The sequence below is a fragment of the Cololabis saira genome, chromosome 1, assembly GCF_033807715.1.
Source record: "Cololabis saira isolate AMF1-May2022 chromosome 1, fColSai1.1, whole genome shotgun sequence".
Classification (NCBI taxonomy): Eukaryota; Metazoa; Chordata; class Actinopteri; order Beloniformes; family Belonidae; genus Cololabis; species Cololabis saira.
In genome coordinates, this window is record NC_084587.1 from 26,035,926 (window position 1) to 26,052,561 (window position 16,636).

At 39.7% G+C, this 16,636-nt stretch overlaps 1 protein-coding gene across 5 annotated transcripts in view; it reads left to right on the forward strand.

Moving 5' to 3' along the window:
• The window catches only part of trim2a (tripartite motif containing 2a), a 36,449-nt gene extending 19,995 nt beyond the window's left edge, over positions 1-16,454 (forward strand). For 3 of the 5 annotated variants that reach the window (XM_061719255.1, XM_061719273.1, XM_061719264.1), the window contains 11 exons: positions 1,598-1,776; positions 3,236-3,473; positions 5,215-5,366; positions 5,514-5,694; positions 8,782-9,505; positions 11,722-11,825; positions 12,107-12,274; positions 12,611-12,779; positions 13,039-13,109; positions 13,858-13,998; positions 14,763-16,454. In XM_061719255.1, the coding sequence (XP_061575239.1) occupies positions 1,643-1,776; positions 3,236-3,473; positions 5,215-5,366; positions 5,514-5,694; positions 8,782-9,505; positions 11,722-11,825; positions 12,107-12,274; positions 12,611-12,779; positions 13,039-13,109; positions 13,858-13,998; positions 14,763-14,915 (2,235 nt within the window). In that variant the 5' untranslated portion in view covers positions 1,598-1,642 and the 3' untranslated portion in view covers positions 14,916-16,454. Of the gene's footprint in view, positions 1-1,597; positions 1,777-3,235; positions 3,474-5,027; positions 5,056-5,214; positions 5,367-5,513; positions 5,695-8,781; positions 9,506-11,721; positions 11,826-12,106; positions 12,275-12,610; positions 12,780-13,038; positions 13,110-13,857; positions 13,999-14,762 lie in introns of those variants that run through there. The other 2 variants (XM_061719281.1, XM_061719290.1) reach the window with 2 other exon arrangements.
• The last annotated feature ends 182 nt before the right edge of the window (positions 16,455-16,636 follow it).

The following is a 16,636-nucleotide window of genomic DNA, read 5'->3' on the forward strand; positions in this document are numbered from 1 at the left end:
TGATATATTATAAAAAATTAAGAAAACAGACAAAATAATACCAAAACTGGCAAGACATGGAAAACATACTCTTGAAATTTGATCGCCAAGCCAGTCTAAGATTTACTAATGGAGAACAGGAAATAAGTGACGTATCGGTGGGCTGAGCTCGTTGAAATGGTCATTTGACCTCTTTAGGCTTCTATTAATTATAAATGGACTGATTTGACCTTTTATCACTCGATACTAACTCTGAGTCACTGGATCAATACATTTGCTGGTATAAAGTACTGGTTACTTTACGTAGCTTTGAACTCAAATGCGTAATGAAGTATATCATGAGATACAATCAATGTAGAATATAAAACATATGTAGCCGATCACAGCTGTTTTGCTGATATTTCTTTAGTCCTGGGTTTTGAATGATTTTCTTCATTTCTGTCTGTTTCCAGAGGGTCAAGAGAGAACTTTCATTCACTCACAAAACTTTCTGAATTTTGTGGTTTGTCTGTTTGTTCATTTGCCTGTTGTCGTTGTTTTTTTTTACTAAAAGTTGGTAAAGAGCTGGAACTTGGCCAGTGAAGAAATCAGTTGCATTTTTTTTTTTTGTTTCTTTATTGGGTAATCCATGTAAATTATATTACACAATAAAAATTTCTTTTAAAGGGTTCGACAGAATACCCCGTTTTATATTTTACCATACACACTCAAAAAATAAATAAATAAATAACTAAATAAAATTTAAAAAAATAAATAAATAAAATAAATAAGGACACAAAACTTAACATAACAAACACCCCAAAACACACACACTGCAAAATACGTAATTATAAACAGGTCCCAAAGTAAGTACCGATTACCAATCAAACTCTGACTGAAGACAATAATAATAGGAAAAATAAAGTAATAAACTAAAATACAGGACACGCAAAACAGCAGCAACAAAAAAAAAAAAAAATTAAAAAATAAAAATAAATTAAAAAAACAAAATAAGATAAATAAATAAAAATTAAAATAAACTGACATAAGAGGAACCCTAAAAAAAAATGAGACATGGTTAGCAATATCCTACTTCTCTGTAATTAAGTTAAATCAGATTAAATTAATCTTCCAAGGATGCCAAAGAATTAACAAAAGAAAGAATAGGTTCCCAAATATAAGAAAACAATCAGTTGCATTTTAATGCAAACTGGGATGACTGTAGTTTATACCTCAAAGTACAAAGCAGGCCTGACAGGAGGAGGTGCTCTGCAGCTTGAACAGTCTCAGTGTTTTGATCATCAGCTGATTTCACTTTGAGCTCTCAGCCTCTTTGTTATTGTATCTGTAAGATTAACGATTTAATGATTATAGGCTGCAACTGTAAGTTGATGAGTTTACTGTGCTGACCACTAGCAGGACGATGGACCTGTTCAATTCAACCTATTGTGTTTGCATTTTTTATCTTTCTTTGAAAGAGATTGGATGAAGAAGCAATTTACTCTTAAGCTCTGATCTTCATCAGCCACAGACTTCCACTCACACTCCATATCATCGTCACTGTGTGCTTGATCACTTGCTGTGCCATTTTGTTATTTCTTCACTGGCTCTTCTATTCCCTTCTTGTGTCACTTCTCAGGGTGCAGGGTAAGAGGAAGAGGGATTTGTATGTCAGAGTTTTAGGATGGCCAGTGAAGGTGCAACTCTTCCAAGTCCTGTCGTCCGCCAAATTGACAAGCAGTTCTTAATCTGCAGCATATGTCTGGACCGCTACGAAAACCCCAAAGTCCTGCCCTGCCTGCACACCTTCTGTGAGAGGTAAGTGGATCTACCCAGCTGTGAAGCTTGCACATGGGACACTTTCATTTTACATGTAAATTTAGAGACATTTTCAGTGAAAAAAACAAAAAGAAGAGACTTTTGTTGTGTTGGTGTCACCCTCGGTCAAGCAGCCATTGTTTCTGACACAAAGAAGAAACTGTGGCTGTGCCAGGCTGTTCGCTTTGCACTGGTTGCTTCTGGAGATGGGAGCCAGGCCAAAAGTCACTCACAGCGAGAGCCATAGAGGAGATAACGCCATAGTAGTCACATCATAAAAGCAGTTGGACTGAACTCTGTATTAGATACATTTACACAAGTTCTTTAAAGGATCAGGCCGTTTCTTTTACGCTGCCATTATATTTGCTTCACTGCAGAATGTCTGTCTATGGTCCAACACAGTCCATGGACCAGGAAACAAGTCCTGTCTTGCAATACGATTTGTGATACGACCCAGTCCATTTAACTCTCAGATGCAGAAGTGAAGAGGAATAAAAATCCCAAATAATGTGACACAGTATCACCTCTTCATTGCATTGCATTTTCTGCTCTTTTCTGTTAAGGACTTTTTTTCCCTCAACACCAGATTAGGCCAGACAGCAGACACAGAGGTCCTTTTTAAAAAAAAACACAATATGTTCATAAAATTTAACCCACACATTTACGCTTTTCCTTTCCTTTATGTTTAACCTCTGTACTTTAACCATATCTAACAAAATTGTATGTGTTCTCAGAAATATATTCATTCATCCACAGGTTTATTATTACCATTTGTGCAATCACAGACAGTCCGAAACAAAGATGATGACCTGACGAAAAAGCTCAAATTTCCGATCATGTTTTTCATTCACTTTGTTTCTTTGACTACATTTATAATCCTTTAAGAAACGCATTCATACTCTATAATGTCACACCGGATTACCTTTTATCTTCTTTACCTTGGTAGCATCCAAATAAAAAAAAACATTAATTTGAGAATAATTCCTGCCTTTTGCCATGAGAGAGCTGAGATAGTCTCCAGCAGATCCCTGTGACCCTGAATTGGATTAAGCGGCTAAAGATGATGGATGGATGGATAAATGGATGGATAATGCGGGAATAGCACCATAATTGCTTTGTTCTCAGTTTGCAAAACAATCAAGGTCTGAATGATCTGAATGTCTGAACCATTCAGAAAACCATTCAGAAAATTGCAAGAAAGGGTGGGAAAAAAAAGAACATTTCTAGGAGATATACACACTCAGTGGTGCACTGTTCAACTTTGTTTTTAGGAGAAAAACTTGTGCAGCGCTGCTGCAGCTCACTTTTCACTGATAGTTTCTCAGGCTTCTGCCAAATGTGCCTAAATGCTATCCTACTAGCAGTGGATGTTGTGTAAAGAAAAGCTAATTAGAGTGTGATTTAAAGGCATGCCAGTTTGCTTTTGTTAACGACTGATTTACTTTGTATCCACCTCAAGGTGCCTGCAGAATTACATCCCGGCCCACAGCCTGACCCTGTCGTGCCCTGTGTGCCGCCAGACCTCGATCCTGCCGGAAAAGGGTGTGGCGGCATTGCAGAATAACTTCTTCATCACCAACCTGATGGACGTGCTGCAGCGAGCGCCGGACAGCTGCAGCCAGGAGGCCGCCGTCCTCAACAACATCACGGCTGTCGCCACGGGGCAACTGCTGTCCTGCCCCAACCATGGAGGCAGTGTAAGAGCTGCTCAGACCACCAGTCTGTCTTTTCTCTCATACTGGTGTGTCTGGTTGTACTTTCCTCTTGGTTTATGGGCTTAGAGATCTTCAGATCTCTAAGCAGAGCGTTTGTTTGTTTGCTTTATTTTCTTCATATCTCCAACTTCAGTGCTGTCTTTGCAGACTGTTTTCAGTGTGTTTACTACTATATGTGGATAAGAAATACATTGCCAAGCACTTTGTTGAATCTAAAGAAAGTTAAAAGGAGCTATAAGAACAGATCATTCACCACAGCACATTTAATGAAGCAATCCTGACTTAAAGGGGACCTATTATGGCATGTAATACCTATTTTAAACAGGCCTTGAATGTCTTAAAAACAAGCTTTTGATTGTTTTTGCTAAATAAATTAGAAATTCAGCCTCTGAGCCATGTCTTTATCTTCCCAGTCTCTAACCTCATCCTCTATGAGGGATTCTGAGTGGGCGGGGCTATGATAATGAGGACTGTGCTGATTGGCTGCCTGAATGACGCGATACATACGAAAAAAATGGCGGAAGCTCCGGCCGGTGGAGTTAGTTGTGGGCGTGGTTTCACGCATCGGAGGCCAACCAATGTAAATCGCTCAGAATCTGAACGGCTCGTAGAAGCCACATCACACTGGATGGATCATCCGGGCGGCTGTACAGACACTGCAGAATTTGGTTGCTTTCCTCCTTCTCTTAGTTGGCAGGCTGAGGGGAGACCACTTTATATATGTTAAAGCAAGAGAAAACGTGTTTTTCATAATAGGTCCCCTTTACAAAATAACAGGCTTCCATTAACATTGGGATAAGAAAACAAGCATTCCCGTGACTGGATTCATATTCAATTTCTAATTTGTTGATTCATCTGCTTCAATCCCTTTTGAATAATAATAATAATAATTGAAAAAAAAGAGTCATTTTTATTGTGCATTGCTATATTCATACTATAACATATCTGACATGGAGTAGTTGGGGCTGCCAAAGAGCCTTTCCTGAGCTTAGCCCAAAATCTTGATAAATGTGTCCTGATTGCAGGCCTCCCACTGCAACGATCCTCCAAGGTAGGAATGTGCTGTGCAGAAAAATGATCATTGAACTCTTGGCTGCAGTGGAGCAGTGTGATGCTTGTCTCTTACCCTGTTAATGTGCTTCGCCCCAAGATGTTGCAGTTGCAATGATATGTTTTCATGATCATGTCAAAGCATCTCACACCAGTGCACTTGTTTACTCACCTGTCTAAAAGCACTAATGCCATTCTTGTGCTCTTAAAGGCTGGCAAAACTAGCAATATTAAAGTCTGTGTAGGTCTATATTGCACGGTTCCCCGGGAGCAGTAAGGGTTAAGGGCCTTGCTCAGGGGCCAAAGTGGTTTACCTCAGTTGCAATCCAGGGGCTTGAACTCCTCCAGACCCCGGACCCCCTCTGTAACCACTAGGCTACAACTCCCCACTTAATGTTTGTAACCTGGCACCACACATGTGGATAAACTAGCTGTTTTGAATCTTTTAGGGAGCTGTACTGACTGCACTTTCATATGTCCCTTAACTCTCATATGAGTCACAACTTGAGACTTGGTGAGCTGGGCCGTCGGTAACACGGGTTTACAATGCTGTTAACAACTTTTATTCAAAACTAATCTCACAAAATTAATCAGTGGAGACTGCTTTTGACATGCTGACCTTTTGGTTTAAAGACTGCCTTTAGAGCCGTTCTCCTCTTTTCCCGGATCCTAGGTCATGGAGTTTTACTGTCCCCCATGTGAAACAGCCATGTGCCAGGAGTGTACAAGTGGTGAACATGGAGAGCACCCTACTGTGCCTCTTAAAGATGTCGTGGAACAACACAAAGCCTCATTACAGGATCAGCTGGATGCTGTCAAGACAAGGTACGACAGGAGATGTTATACTCTGCTGCAGTCTTATCAGTCCCATCAGACCATGATGCCATAGGAGCATGTGACACAGCACTTTCATTTTCTGTCTTTGTCATGTGATGCCTCTCTCATAGTATAAAAAGCTCTTGCTGCTTACAGGTTACCGCAGATCGACTCTGCTCTGCAGACCCTGTCGGAGATTCTGCAGCAGCTGACCGGTCAGAAGACCTCCATCGAGGATGACATCCATTCCACCTTTGATGAGCTCCAGAAGACCCTCAACGTCCGTAAAAGTGTTTTACTCATGGAGCTGGAGGTCAACTATGGTCTCAAGCAGAAGGTGAGGAATATAAAGTAACCTCTGAGTTTCAGCATTATGGTTTATTTGGTTTTGACTCGGCTATTTATCACAGTTGGGACCAGTGTTGCTTAGTTTTCTAATCAGTGTAAATCATTTTGCTGTCATTGACTGCGTTTACATGCAGTCTATAACCCTTTTAAAACCTGAATATTGGCAATAACCCGAATTTGCACGGCCATGTAAACACCAATAACCCCTTTGAATAACCTGAATTTGCTCATATTCGGGTTTTTAAAAACCCGAATATGACCCCTGGGTTACTCCTTTTAAAACCCGAATATTCGGTCATGTAAACGCCTAACAGAATATCCCGATCAAACGGAACATGAATTTGTTTTCTGCGCATGCTCTGTTCACAAGGAATCTTTTGAGTCCAGGAAGTTCTTATAAACATGGCGAAACGCAAGAGCACGCCACACTTTTGGAGTGAGGAGGAGACTAATCACTTCATAAATGTAATGAAGGATATGAACATTTTGGCATTTGTAGACGGTAAAAAGTACGGGGATAGTGAAATTTACAAGAAGGTGAACGAAAAGTTGCGTGAAGCAGCATTTGTTTTGAATTTGGATACAGGAAGAAGAAGCGGAAATTACGGTAATTGTTTCATCGCGTTCTCCGCGCGTCGCTGGTTTGATCGAGATATCCCAAATGATTAATCACCATGTATACAGGGATAACCCTGTTTGCTCACGCATGTAAACGGAATATTCCGAATGTTTCAGTAACCGGAATATTAGCAATAACCCGAATTTTGACTGCATGTAAACGTAGTCTACTATTATCTAGTAGTCTATTATCTGCCTCTTAAAGGAGCAATTTGTAATGTGAAGCCAAAAATGTAATTCATGCTCCACAAGCCAATCAAATGGGGGCAGTATAGCTGCGCAAAGTGAGTTGGTCCACCCTCGAGTAAGAAACGAGAAACACATTCAAAATCTGAGAACCAATCTGATAAGCATGTCGATCTACTACGAGCAGGCACGAACATAGCTGAGATCAGAACATTCAGCATTTATTTAATGCCATAGTAATTTGACTTATTCCACCATTAAAAAAGGCTTAGCGAAATCCAAATGAGAAATGCATCAAACCTCCTTCCTTTGCTGTTCCATGAGCTGTCTCCAACGGGGGAAAGCAGTGCTGATATTTACTCTGGTTGTAGCCCTTTTTATCTGTTTTTTCTGTACTCCTGAACAACACTTTTTTCTTGTACCGGATGGATGTGGTGGTGGCAAATAACACTTCCCGAGAGCTTCAGCCAATCCTCGCTGTTTCTGTTTACCTATCCTAAAATGGTAACTTGAGGGCAGTGCCTACATGACTGACGAGTTCAAGTACGTCCACAAAGAGTGTGACTTCTTCGTGTCATCATGTTGTACTGAGGCTGCTATGTTTTGCTCGCTACAACCACACATGGCAGAAACTGGTATTATGAAACTGGATGGCCCAAAGTTAGTTATGTAGCACTCTAACTTGGCAGAAATCTCAGCTGCCAAATACATAGTCATCATTTTTGTGACACGACTGCACTTATTTCTTCTCACTCTCTTGCTGTTTATTTCTTGCAGTTATTTCGTGATATTTTAACCTATATTCTTGCATATTGCTCTTTTATTGGACATTCATACAAAGTATTAAAAAGACAATGGTGAAACGTTAAAGGCTTTCCTTTAACCTACAGGGCCAGAAGCCTCTTATCTAGTGATGTTGTGAGTGGTAGAGCTGGCCTGACAGACAGCTAACCAGCTGAGGGTGGGGAGTGGCCAGCGGGCTTAGGCGCCACCCGGCCCATACAACCAATCACCCGGCTGGTATAAGAGTGCACTGTTGCTCCCTGGGGGAACATCACATGTGCAGCTAATGATTTACAACTCCCTGACTGGTGAGCCGTCAACACACTGGAGCCCAGGGCGGAAGTCAGGGCTGTGACTCTCAGCCCCGTCGCTGCTGCTGCAGCTAGATGGAGCCAGTGTGTCGTGCTGTACGTACTTCTGTGTTGGTTTGGGTGTGTCATGTGCAGCGAGGGGATGCAGTACAGCTTTGCTTTTCATGCATGCAGAGTGTCTTACTTTTCTGAGCTTCGTGGAGTGATAACAGGAGGACTCGGATAAAACATTCATGTCCACTTTGAGATAAGTAGATAAATGGCTTCTCTTTTTGAAACAGAAGATGAATCTGATGACCAGATGTTGGTGAGTTTATCTTTGTGCTTTGAGGATTTGCATAGCATTGTTATAATAAGAAATAATCCTTGAAATATGCTGCCGTACACAGACTTGTGGAAGATTACTGTTGGCAGGGAAGGGACCCTTTTCATGAAGATAATTAACAGTAATTCATAATTGATGCTTTACCCTTCTTGTGGTTATTTTATAAAATATCACTATGTAGTGCAGTATTTACTTCTCCACATTAAGTTATGTAGAACATCCGTTGTGTAGGACTTACAGTAGTAGGGTCATTTTAAATGAAATTCTATCCTCATGGAAATGTGAAGTTATTTTTATCTGACTGGGAGTGGGATGCAAATGTCTACATGTTGCTGCATGATGCACTGGTCTTCATCTTTCACATGTACTTGCAAAGGGAGGGATGCAAGTATTTATTTAAATACTTTTGTATGATGTATATTCACAGTATTTATTGTTGATGAAAAAGGTAGAGGGAACCCAAGAAAGTTCCTCAGGTTCTTGGAGATAAAGAGAAGGGGACTTGACAGATATGTTTAATAATTAATGAGTGTAAACCAGGAGAAAATGTCCCATTTTAGAGTGCAAAGAATGTTAGATACCAAGTAACATGTCACACACTCGTGTTCATTCAAAATTATGTTTTAGATTATATTTATAATATGAAATACATGCAAGAATTATTTTAGATTGTTGTTGATTCTTCAGCCCAGGCAGTAACTGTAACAGTCATTAAAAAAAATGAAGGTTGCAGGTTGTCATACCTATGTCTGAGAAAGATTTATTTGTTATTTCTTAAGAAAGAAAATGCATTTAAGCCATTGTAATCACACTTCAGTGTCACTCTGCTGCCCTCTGGTGTGTCTATGTGCAGGTCCTCCAAGCGCAGCTGGACGCCCTGCTGCATGGCCAGGAGGGAATCAAAAGTAGCTGCAACTTCACAGAGCAGGCGCTGAGCCACGGCAGCGAGGCCGAGGTGCTCCTGGTGAAGAAGCAGATGGGCGAGCGCCTCGTCGAGCTGGCCAGTCAAGACCTACCCCTGCAGCCCGGAGAGAATGACCAGCTGGACTTCCTCGTGGAGACAGAGGGACTAAAGAAGTCTATCCACAACTTGGGCACCATAGTAACCACAAATGCTGTGGCCTCTGAGACTGTGGCAACGGGTGAAGGGTTGCGGCACTGCGCGGTGGGTGCGCCCACGTCCATCACCATAACCACTAAAGACAAAGATGGAGAGCTGTGCAAGATGGGTAATGCTGTCATCACTGCTCAGATGTCCTCACCCGATGGCAGCAAAGGTGATGGAGAGATACTGGACAACAAGAACGGCACTTATGAGTACATGTTCATTGCTCCTAAAGAGGGCACTTATAATTTATCTCTGTGCTTATATGAACATCATATCAAGGGAAGTCCCTTTAGAATAAAGGCCATCAAGTCTATCGATGTCTCACCAACTTCAGACGGCACAAAGAAAAGACTGAAGTCCCCGGGAAGTGGACACATCAAGCAGAAGGCCATCAAGAGGCCCGCCAGCATGTACAGCACTGGGAGGAGGAAAGAAAATCCCATTGAAGACGATCTCATCTTCCGAATAGGTAAGAAAAAAAAAAAAAAAAAATGTCAGTAAGATGGAGGAACAGCAGCAGCGATTCTGTTATCAGCTGTAAGTTTATAGTACCGTATTTTCCGCATTATAAGGCGCACCTTCAATGAATGACGTATTTTAAAACGGTTTCTATATATAAGGCGCACCACATTATAAGGCGCACTAAATATATTGTAAAATACCATACTATAGTGGCTGGGGTTGAGTTACGTATCTACCTGATGGAGCTGCGCTACAGGAAATGCTACAAAATCCTACAGCAAATGCAAAAAAAATCCCCAAGAAGTACCGTATGTCAAACTTTATTAACAAAATAAAAACCAGCTTTGCTCTGTCTCGTCAAAGTCGCCATTATGCGAGTCAGCGTCGCTGCTGTTGTCTTGACGATTCTTGACGTTTTTAGTGCCATTACTTCGGCGACACCAACTACAGTAGCTACAATCCCCCTGACTACAGTAACAGAAATTACCGTAATGATCATATATAAGGCACACTGCATTATAAGGCGCACTGTCGGTTTTTGAGAAAATTAAAGGCTTTTAGGTCCGCCTTATAGTGCGGAAAATACGGTATCTGCTATAGAGCACACTGACTGTCAAATACTGCAATAAGGCAATGATATACTGTATATAATATAAAATCACATATCTAAAATTAATTAAAGGCCCTTTATTATCCAATCCCATTTAGCTTGATCAAGATCAATTACTTTGACTGTGATTAAAAAACTATCTGGGTCTGTTAGATTGAAAGTAAAGTTGGAGACAATAAAGACTGCAAAGGCAGTGACATGCCAGGTTAAAACACTGGGAAGCTGGACACAAAACAGGAGTCCGCAGGCAAAAGAGCCCCAGTAAACAAAATTAGATTTAAACATAATAGAACAGGAAAATGATATGAATAAACACTAATTTAAAGTTCTGGTAAAATTATAGTCTCTTTGTTTCATGAAACGTGGTGGTTTTCACCTCCATCTGTCTAGTTAGACGTCTCTGTAGGATATCTACTAACATGTTGACTTACGGTCTGACCCTGTGACCACCTCACTGTCTAAATCTGTTAATATAGTCGTCTCTGTAGCACCAGCTAACCATGCATCAGTCAAATGTACATAGAACTCTTAGTTCTTCAGTTAACGGATAATTGTCTTAATATATCTGGTCTTATGTACCATTAACAATAAATCTGTCTATCCTCTCTATGTTCTTCATCCTATCTTTTCTATCTCCCTCCTCTTTTCTTCCTCAACCTTATGAGCCAGATCCTGCTCAAGGTTTCTTCCCTCCTAAAAGGGATTTTTTTTTGTCTGGCTTTAAGGTTTTTCTCCCACTGTGGGATTTTTTACCTGCCATTGTTTATTTAATCATTGCTCCTGGGTCATGCTCTGAATCTCTGGACAACTCCCTATATAAACAAAATTGAAAGAACCCACTGAATCTTGCTGTGGACTTGAAAGACTTTTAGTATAACTGCTAAATAAAGTGTTGGTCATTTTGGAGGATGCACTCTTTAAGTCTAAGGTACATTTACACTGCAGGTCTAAATGCTCAATTATGGCTTTTGTGGTTGTTTGCATTAGTATTTTAAATGTATTTTATATCAGACTTCGTTGTGAACAGCTTTCTGATTTGAAGTGACCTGCATGCGCAGCAAGACGAAGTGACATCTAAACAGTACGTCAGGGGTACGGATGTAAACAAAGAGCAGGGAGCCTGATGATTTATTTTTAAAGTTTTTGTGCAGTGGAAGTAGAAAAATTCCTAAAGTTACCATGATCAATCGAAACCTGAGGAAAAGGAGTGCAAAACTTTATACATTGGCCATGTGTGGAGCGACGGCTTCGACATCTGTGCGGAGGCGAGTGTGGATGGAGGATCAGAGCCCCAACCGTGGCATGACCAGCATGACCGGCTTCACCAAAGCAGATTTCATCCACCAAAGAATAAATACATAAATAAAAATTAAAATTAAAAATAAAACAGGGACAGGGTCTGTGCAGGGACTTATGACAGTAATCACATAACAACAAGACGGCCAGAAGAAAATCAGACATGGGCAAACAAACAAACAAAGGGGATTTGGGTTGCTTTTGCCTGCAGTGTGAAAGTGGCCAAAGTGTCGCTGCTGTTTTCTGTGTAGCAATTCTGGCTACAAAGTTACACCAAAAAGTCCAACTAGAGCATGACTGAACTTTGTGTTTCACAGGCACAAAAGGAAGAAACAAAGGCGAGTTCACTAATCTGCAGGGCGTGGCTGCCTCCTCCCTGGGAAAGGTGCTGATCGCAGACAGCAACAACCAATGTGTTCAGGTAAAAACGAGTTTTGAGGTGGATTTGCTGCTGTCATCTTACAGACAAAACGGCAAAGCGAGAGCTTCAAAAGTGTTGCTTTTCCACTCTGTCCTCCCACTGAGGAAACCCCACATGTGGCAGCATGGGATTTTATGAAAACTCAGTCCGAAATTCAACTGCAACAAATAACTGCATATTAAAATTCTCTATATATACTTTCATTTGCATCAGTGCTCGTAGCGTTCTTCAAACTTGATATATATTTTCTTACTAAAAATAATTTTGGGTGTACTTTGTAGATTTTTTCCAATGATGGCCAATTTAAAAGTCGTTTTGGCATCCGAGGTCGGACTCCGGGTCAGCTGCAGCGGCCGACAGGTGTGGCTGTCCATCCCAACGGGGACATCATCATTGCAGATTATGACAACAAATGGGTCAGCATCTTCTCAGGTGAAGGCAAGTTCAAGGTAGGCTGAGATTTGATTGTTTTATTACATTTAAATGCCAGTGGAATTTAATAATTTCATGTAAATGGTTGTTTGTTTGAGTCTTACAGAAGATGGTAAAGTACTTATCTGCAGTAGACGGTGGTTTTTCTCTCCTAAAAACATGGACAAAATTTTTATCTGGCAAAAAAAAAGTCAGAATCAGCCAGAATCAGACATCAGAGATGTGTAGAAATTGTGGTTTTGAATTGTGGTAATTTATCTGAAAATAATAATACAAAACAACTAAATCTGACACTTTAAGTATTAAAAAACGTTAGTTGTTTAACAGAAGACTAAAATGTTTCGCCTCTCCAGAATAAGATCGGCTCAGGGAAGCTGATGGGTCCTAAAGGCGTGGCGGTGGACAAAAACGGACACGTCATTGTGGTGGACAACAAGGCCTGCTGTGTCTTCATCTTTCAAATTAACGGCAAGCTGGTTACTAAATTTGGTAACCGAGGCAACGGTGACAAGCAGTTTGCAGGTACGCTCAAATTTAGCCCTGCTCACGACCCCCAACCCTGCCCTCCAGATGTTCACAAACCAGCTTAATGCTGCCTCTAGTATATATGTGTACGTATGCCCCAGGACACATATGCAATAATCATACATACTGCTGTAAAAAAAAGTGTTTTTTTTATTAAGTTCCACGTTTTCCACAAATATCAACCATTTATTTTATCTCCAAGAGGAGAATTTGTCAAAATCCTGAAATAATATCTATTGTATTTGATTGTATCTAGGTCCTCACTTTGCTGCTGTCAATAACAACAATGAAATCATTGTGACAGATTTCCACAACCACTCAGTCAAGGTGAGTGCAATGTCAGAGCAGTGGAAATGCATCACAGATATCACTGTACAACACTCTTTGCTTTTTATAAACCCAAGCAATAACATTCTAGTGTATGACATTTTTTAAAGGCTACTGGCAGGGATGAAATATGAAATTAATGCGCCTATTTGAATTATTTTGTCCTTTTTTCCTTATAATGAGCAGTACAAATCACTGACAGTGACGTCAGCATGTTTGTACTGTAGTCCAGAATACACAAACCAAACACCATCTCTGGAGATGGCCCTTCACATTTTTCCTGCACATTTGGAAAAACAGGGTGAGGCGGTAGCTATTTATGGCTACTGGTTGTGCTTTCAGTGCCGCAGTGAACCTTTAAATAACAACCTTAAACTTACCAAGCTGACAAGTGAGATAACTAAAGATTAATTAATAATTTTTATAGCCAGACTATGATCAATAATTGAAAAATGAAGTCTACATTTGTTTTTTGTCCCGGTGGTTGGTTGTGGTCCCCCAGTTTTGGACTGAACAGAAGGTTTTTAAAAGGTTGTAGGAAAAAGAAAATAATAACAATATGTTTTGACTAATCTTTTTCACGCCTTCATTTGACAAAAATCCAAACGAAAAGTATCAAACTGGTCAAAGTTTTAGAAAAGATACTGTATATATTAGTTACTAAAAGCAAAATGATAAGTAGACAACAGTTATCAGGGGCCTTTTTGAACTCACCAATTTGTTAACTGTTTTTCAAACCAAAATGTAGGTCTTCAACACAGAGGGGGAATTCCTGCTGAAGTTTGGGTCCAATGGAGAAGGCAACGGCCAGTTCAACGCCCCCACAGGCGTCTCCGTGGATGTCAACGGAAACATCATAGTAGCGGACTGGGGCAACAGCAGGATACAGGTCAGCAGAGTCCAGCGGGGATCAAATCAGCCTATGAGATGCAAAGATGAATTAAGGCAGAATCCAGTCTCCTGCAGCAGTCTGAGAGTGATAAAACTGGTGGATGTTCAATTTTTAAATCATAGTTTTAACACCCTGCAGACTCAGTGTCACGGGACTGTTGTTGGAATTTTTACTTTTTGTTATCACTCTATGTTGCATCGTCTTCAATGTAATATTTAATTTGATTTGATTTTTATTAGTCTCAAACATGCACAAGAATAAAACAAATGGTATATATAATAATAAAAAAAAATCACATTGCGATGAAGTGCAAGTTCGAGAAGGAGCTGAAGAAAGCAAAGCTTATCAAGTTCAGCCCCCCCTTACACTGTCATATAATATATAATACCATTATATATAAAATACAATTTTATATATATATATATATATATATATATATATATATATATATATATATATATATATATATATAAAATTGTATTTTATATATATATTTTATGTATTTATTGTATTTATTATATATATATATATATATATATATATATATATATATTTATATATATATATATGTATACATACGTACATAAACAAATACATACACATACATACCTATACAAATCCATTTGTATCCAATAATGATATTAATAATCATGTTTTGTACCTGTGCAGAAAAAGTGACTACACTCTGAATTGTAAACTTCATAACAAACTGGACTTCATTAGTACAAACACAGCACTGATGATGCTTCTTTCTCCCGCAGGTGTTTGACGGCAGCGGCTCTTTCCTGTCTTACATCAACACATCGGCGGACCCGCTGTACGGCCCGCAGGGCCTGGCCCTCACCTCTGACGGGCACGTCGTGGTCGCTGACTCCGGCAACCACTGCTTCAAAGTGTACCGCTACCTGCAGTAGCCCCCCCACCACCACCACCACTAGACATACCTGTATATATCGTACATGCGTAAAACTCAAACAGTTGTGTGTAGATACTTGAAGATTTTGCACTCATCCACTCACCCATTCATCTATGAATGGCGCTGCCTTTGTGCCATCAGTTTGACTTTTCTCCTTGCAGTTTGACTCCTGATGCTGAAGAAACGAAAAACAATGAATCGTGCTTGCGAATGAAGCGAGGGGGATCTCCGACGTTTACAGAAGCCTGCCGCTGACCGGTGCTTTGGAGAGCCGCTTGTAACCTTGTTCACATTCCATTTTAAGCTTGCCGATTTAAAAAAAATTAAGCTTTAATAGTGTTCACTAGGTAAACCTGTCACATCTTGACACATTGCAAAAAACTTGAAATGAACAGTGGTGAACTTCTTTCTAAGATCACTGGCTTGTTAAGTGAGATTAGATTCATAATAAAATGTACCTTAGGTACCAGAGGCATAGTGGGACACAACAATACTATATAGCTTCCTGTTTTAAAAAAAAGCCCTTCACTATGAATTAAAAAATAATGCAGCTCCTGCATTGTAGGTAGTGGGGCATTTTGAGCATGATTTGGCTGTGCATGCGGTTTTGTTTTTTTATCCAAAAAAAGCAAAACAAAGAACTACTGTACACAATATATAAAACACTAAGACCACAGAAAAATCTAGTTGAGGCACTATTAGGACACCTATACCTGCAGTTGACTTGAGAACAATCGTTTCAGTGTTGTCAGCCATCGTTTTAAATAAACACAGAAGCATGCTGGTGACTTGATTGGTTCAAAAAAATCAATTATACTAATGTATGTGTTGAGGATAAGTGTTCCTGTTTGTGTCTGTTGTGGTCATTTGTAACACAAGCCACCTGCACTGACTTCAGTGTGTACATCCTGCCCCTGTGTGTTTTAGGATTATGTCAACTTCAATTCTGCTGTGATAATGGGCAAATATCAGATAAAATGGTGAATATTAAGTTGACAAGGTACATTTATTTGAAAATGTTGTTCATCATGCTGAAAACAGGTTTAACTAAACAGCATCAGAGGCACAACTGCAGACATTTGATCATTCTCACTTCTCTTCATGTGCTCTTACTGTACTGTAAATATGTCTTTTAAATATATTTATAGAACTACTAACGGCTTGTAATTTAGTAAAAACAAAATTGTCTTATCTTCACACAGAAGAAATTGCAATATGTAGATCAACACTCAAAGTGTATGTTGTACAAAAAAAGCACCTGTGTTCCTTTTAGAAAGCCTTGCTCAGACACTGTTGGTCTTCAAGCACACAATTGTCAATATTTGCTGTCCAGAATTTGGTCATCCATTTTCTACACAATCCTGAGAATTTATTTAATTGTCTTGTTTATATTTGTAATGCCAAATTGAATTAAAGTGCCCATAGAAAAAAATTGCCTTTGGTTCTTTGCAGTAGATCTGTAGTCATGGTATATATCCATCCATCTATTTTCTATACCCGTTTCATCCTTTTGCATATATATATTTATTTTCTTTAACATTACATAGGTAGGGGAGTTTTGTTTTTGTTTAGTTTTAGTCTATAACAGACTAGAAAATGTTTCACTGTTTCTCATAATTTCTTGTAAAGCACTATTGTTCTGTTACCATTGTGTGTGACACTACATACTATTGAACAGTAGGGGGCGCCATTAAACCATTAAGTAAAGGGAAGTTCTCC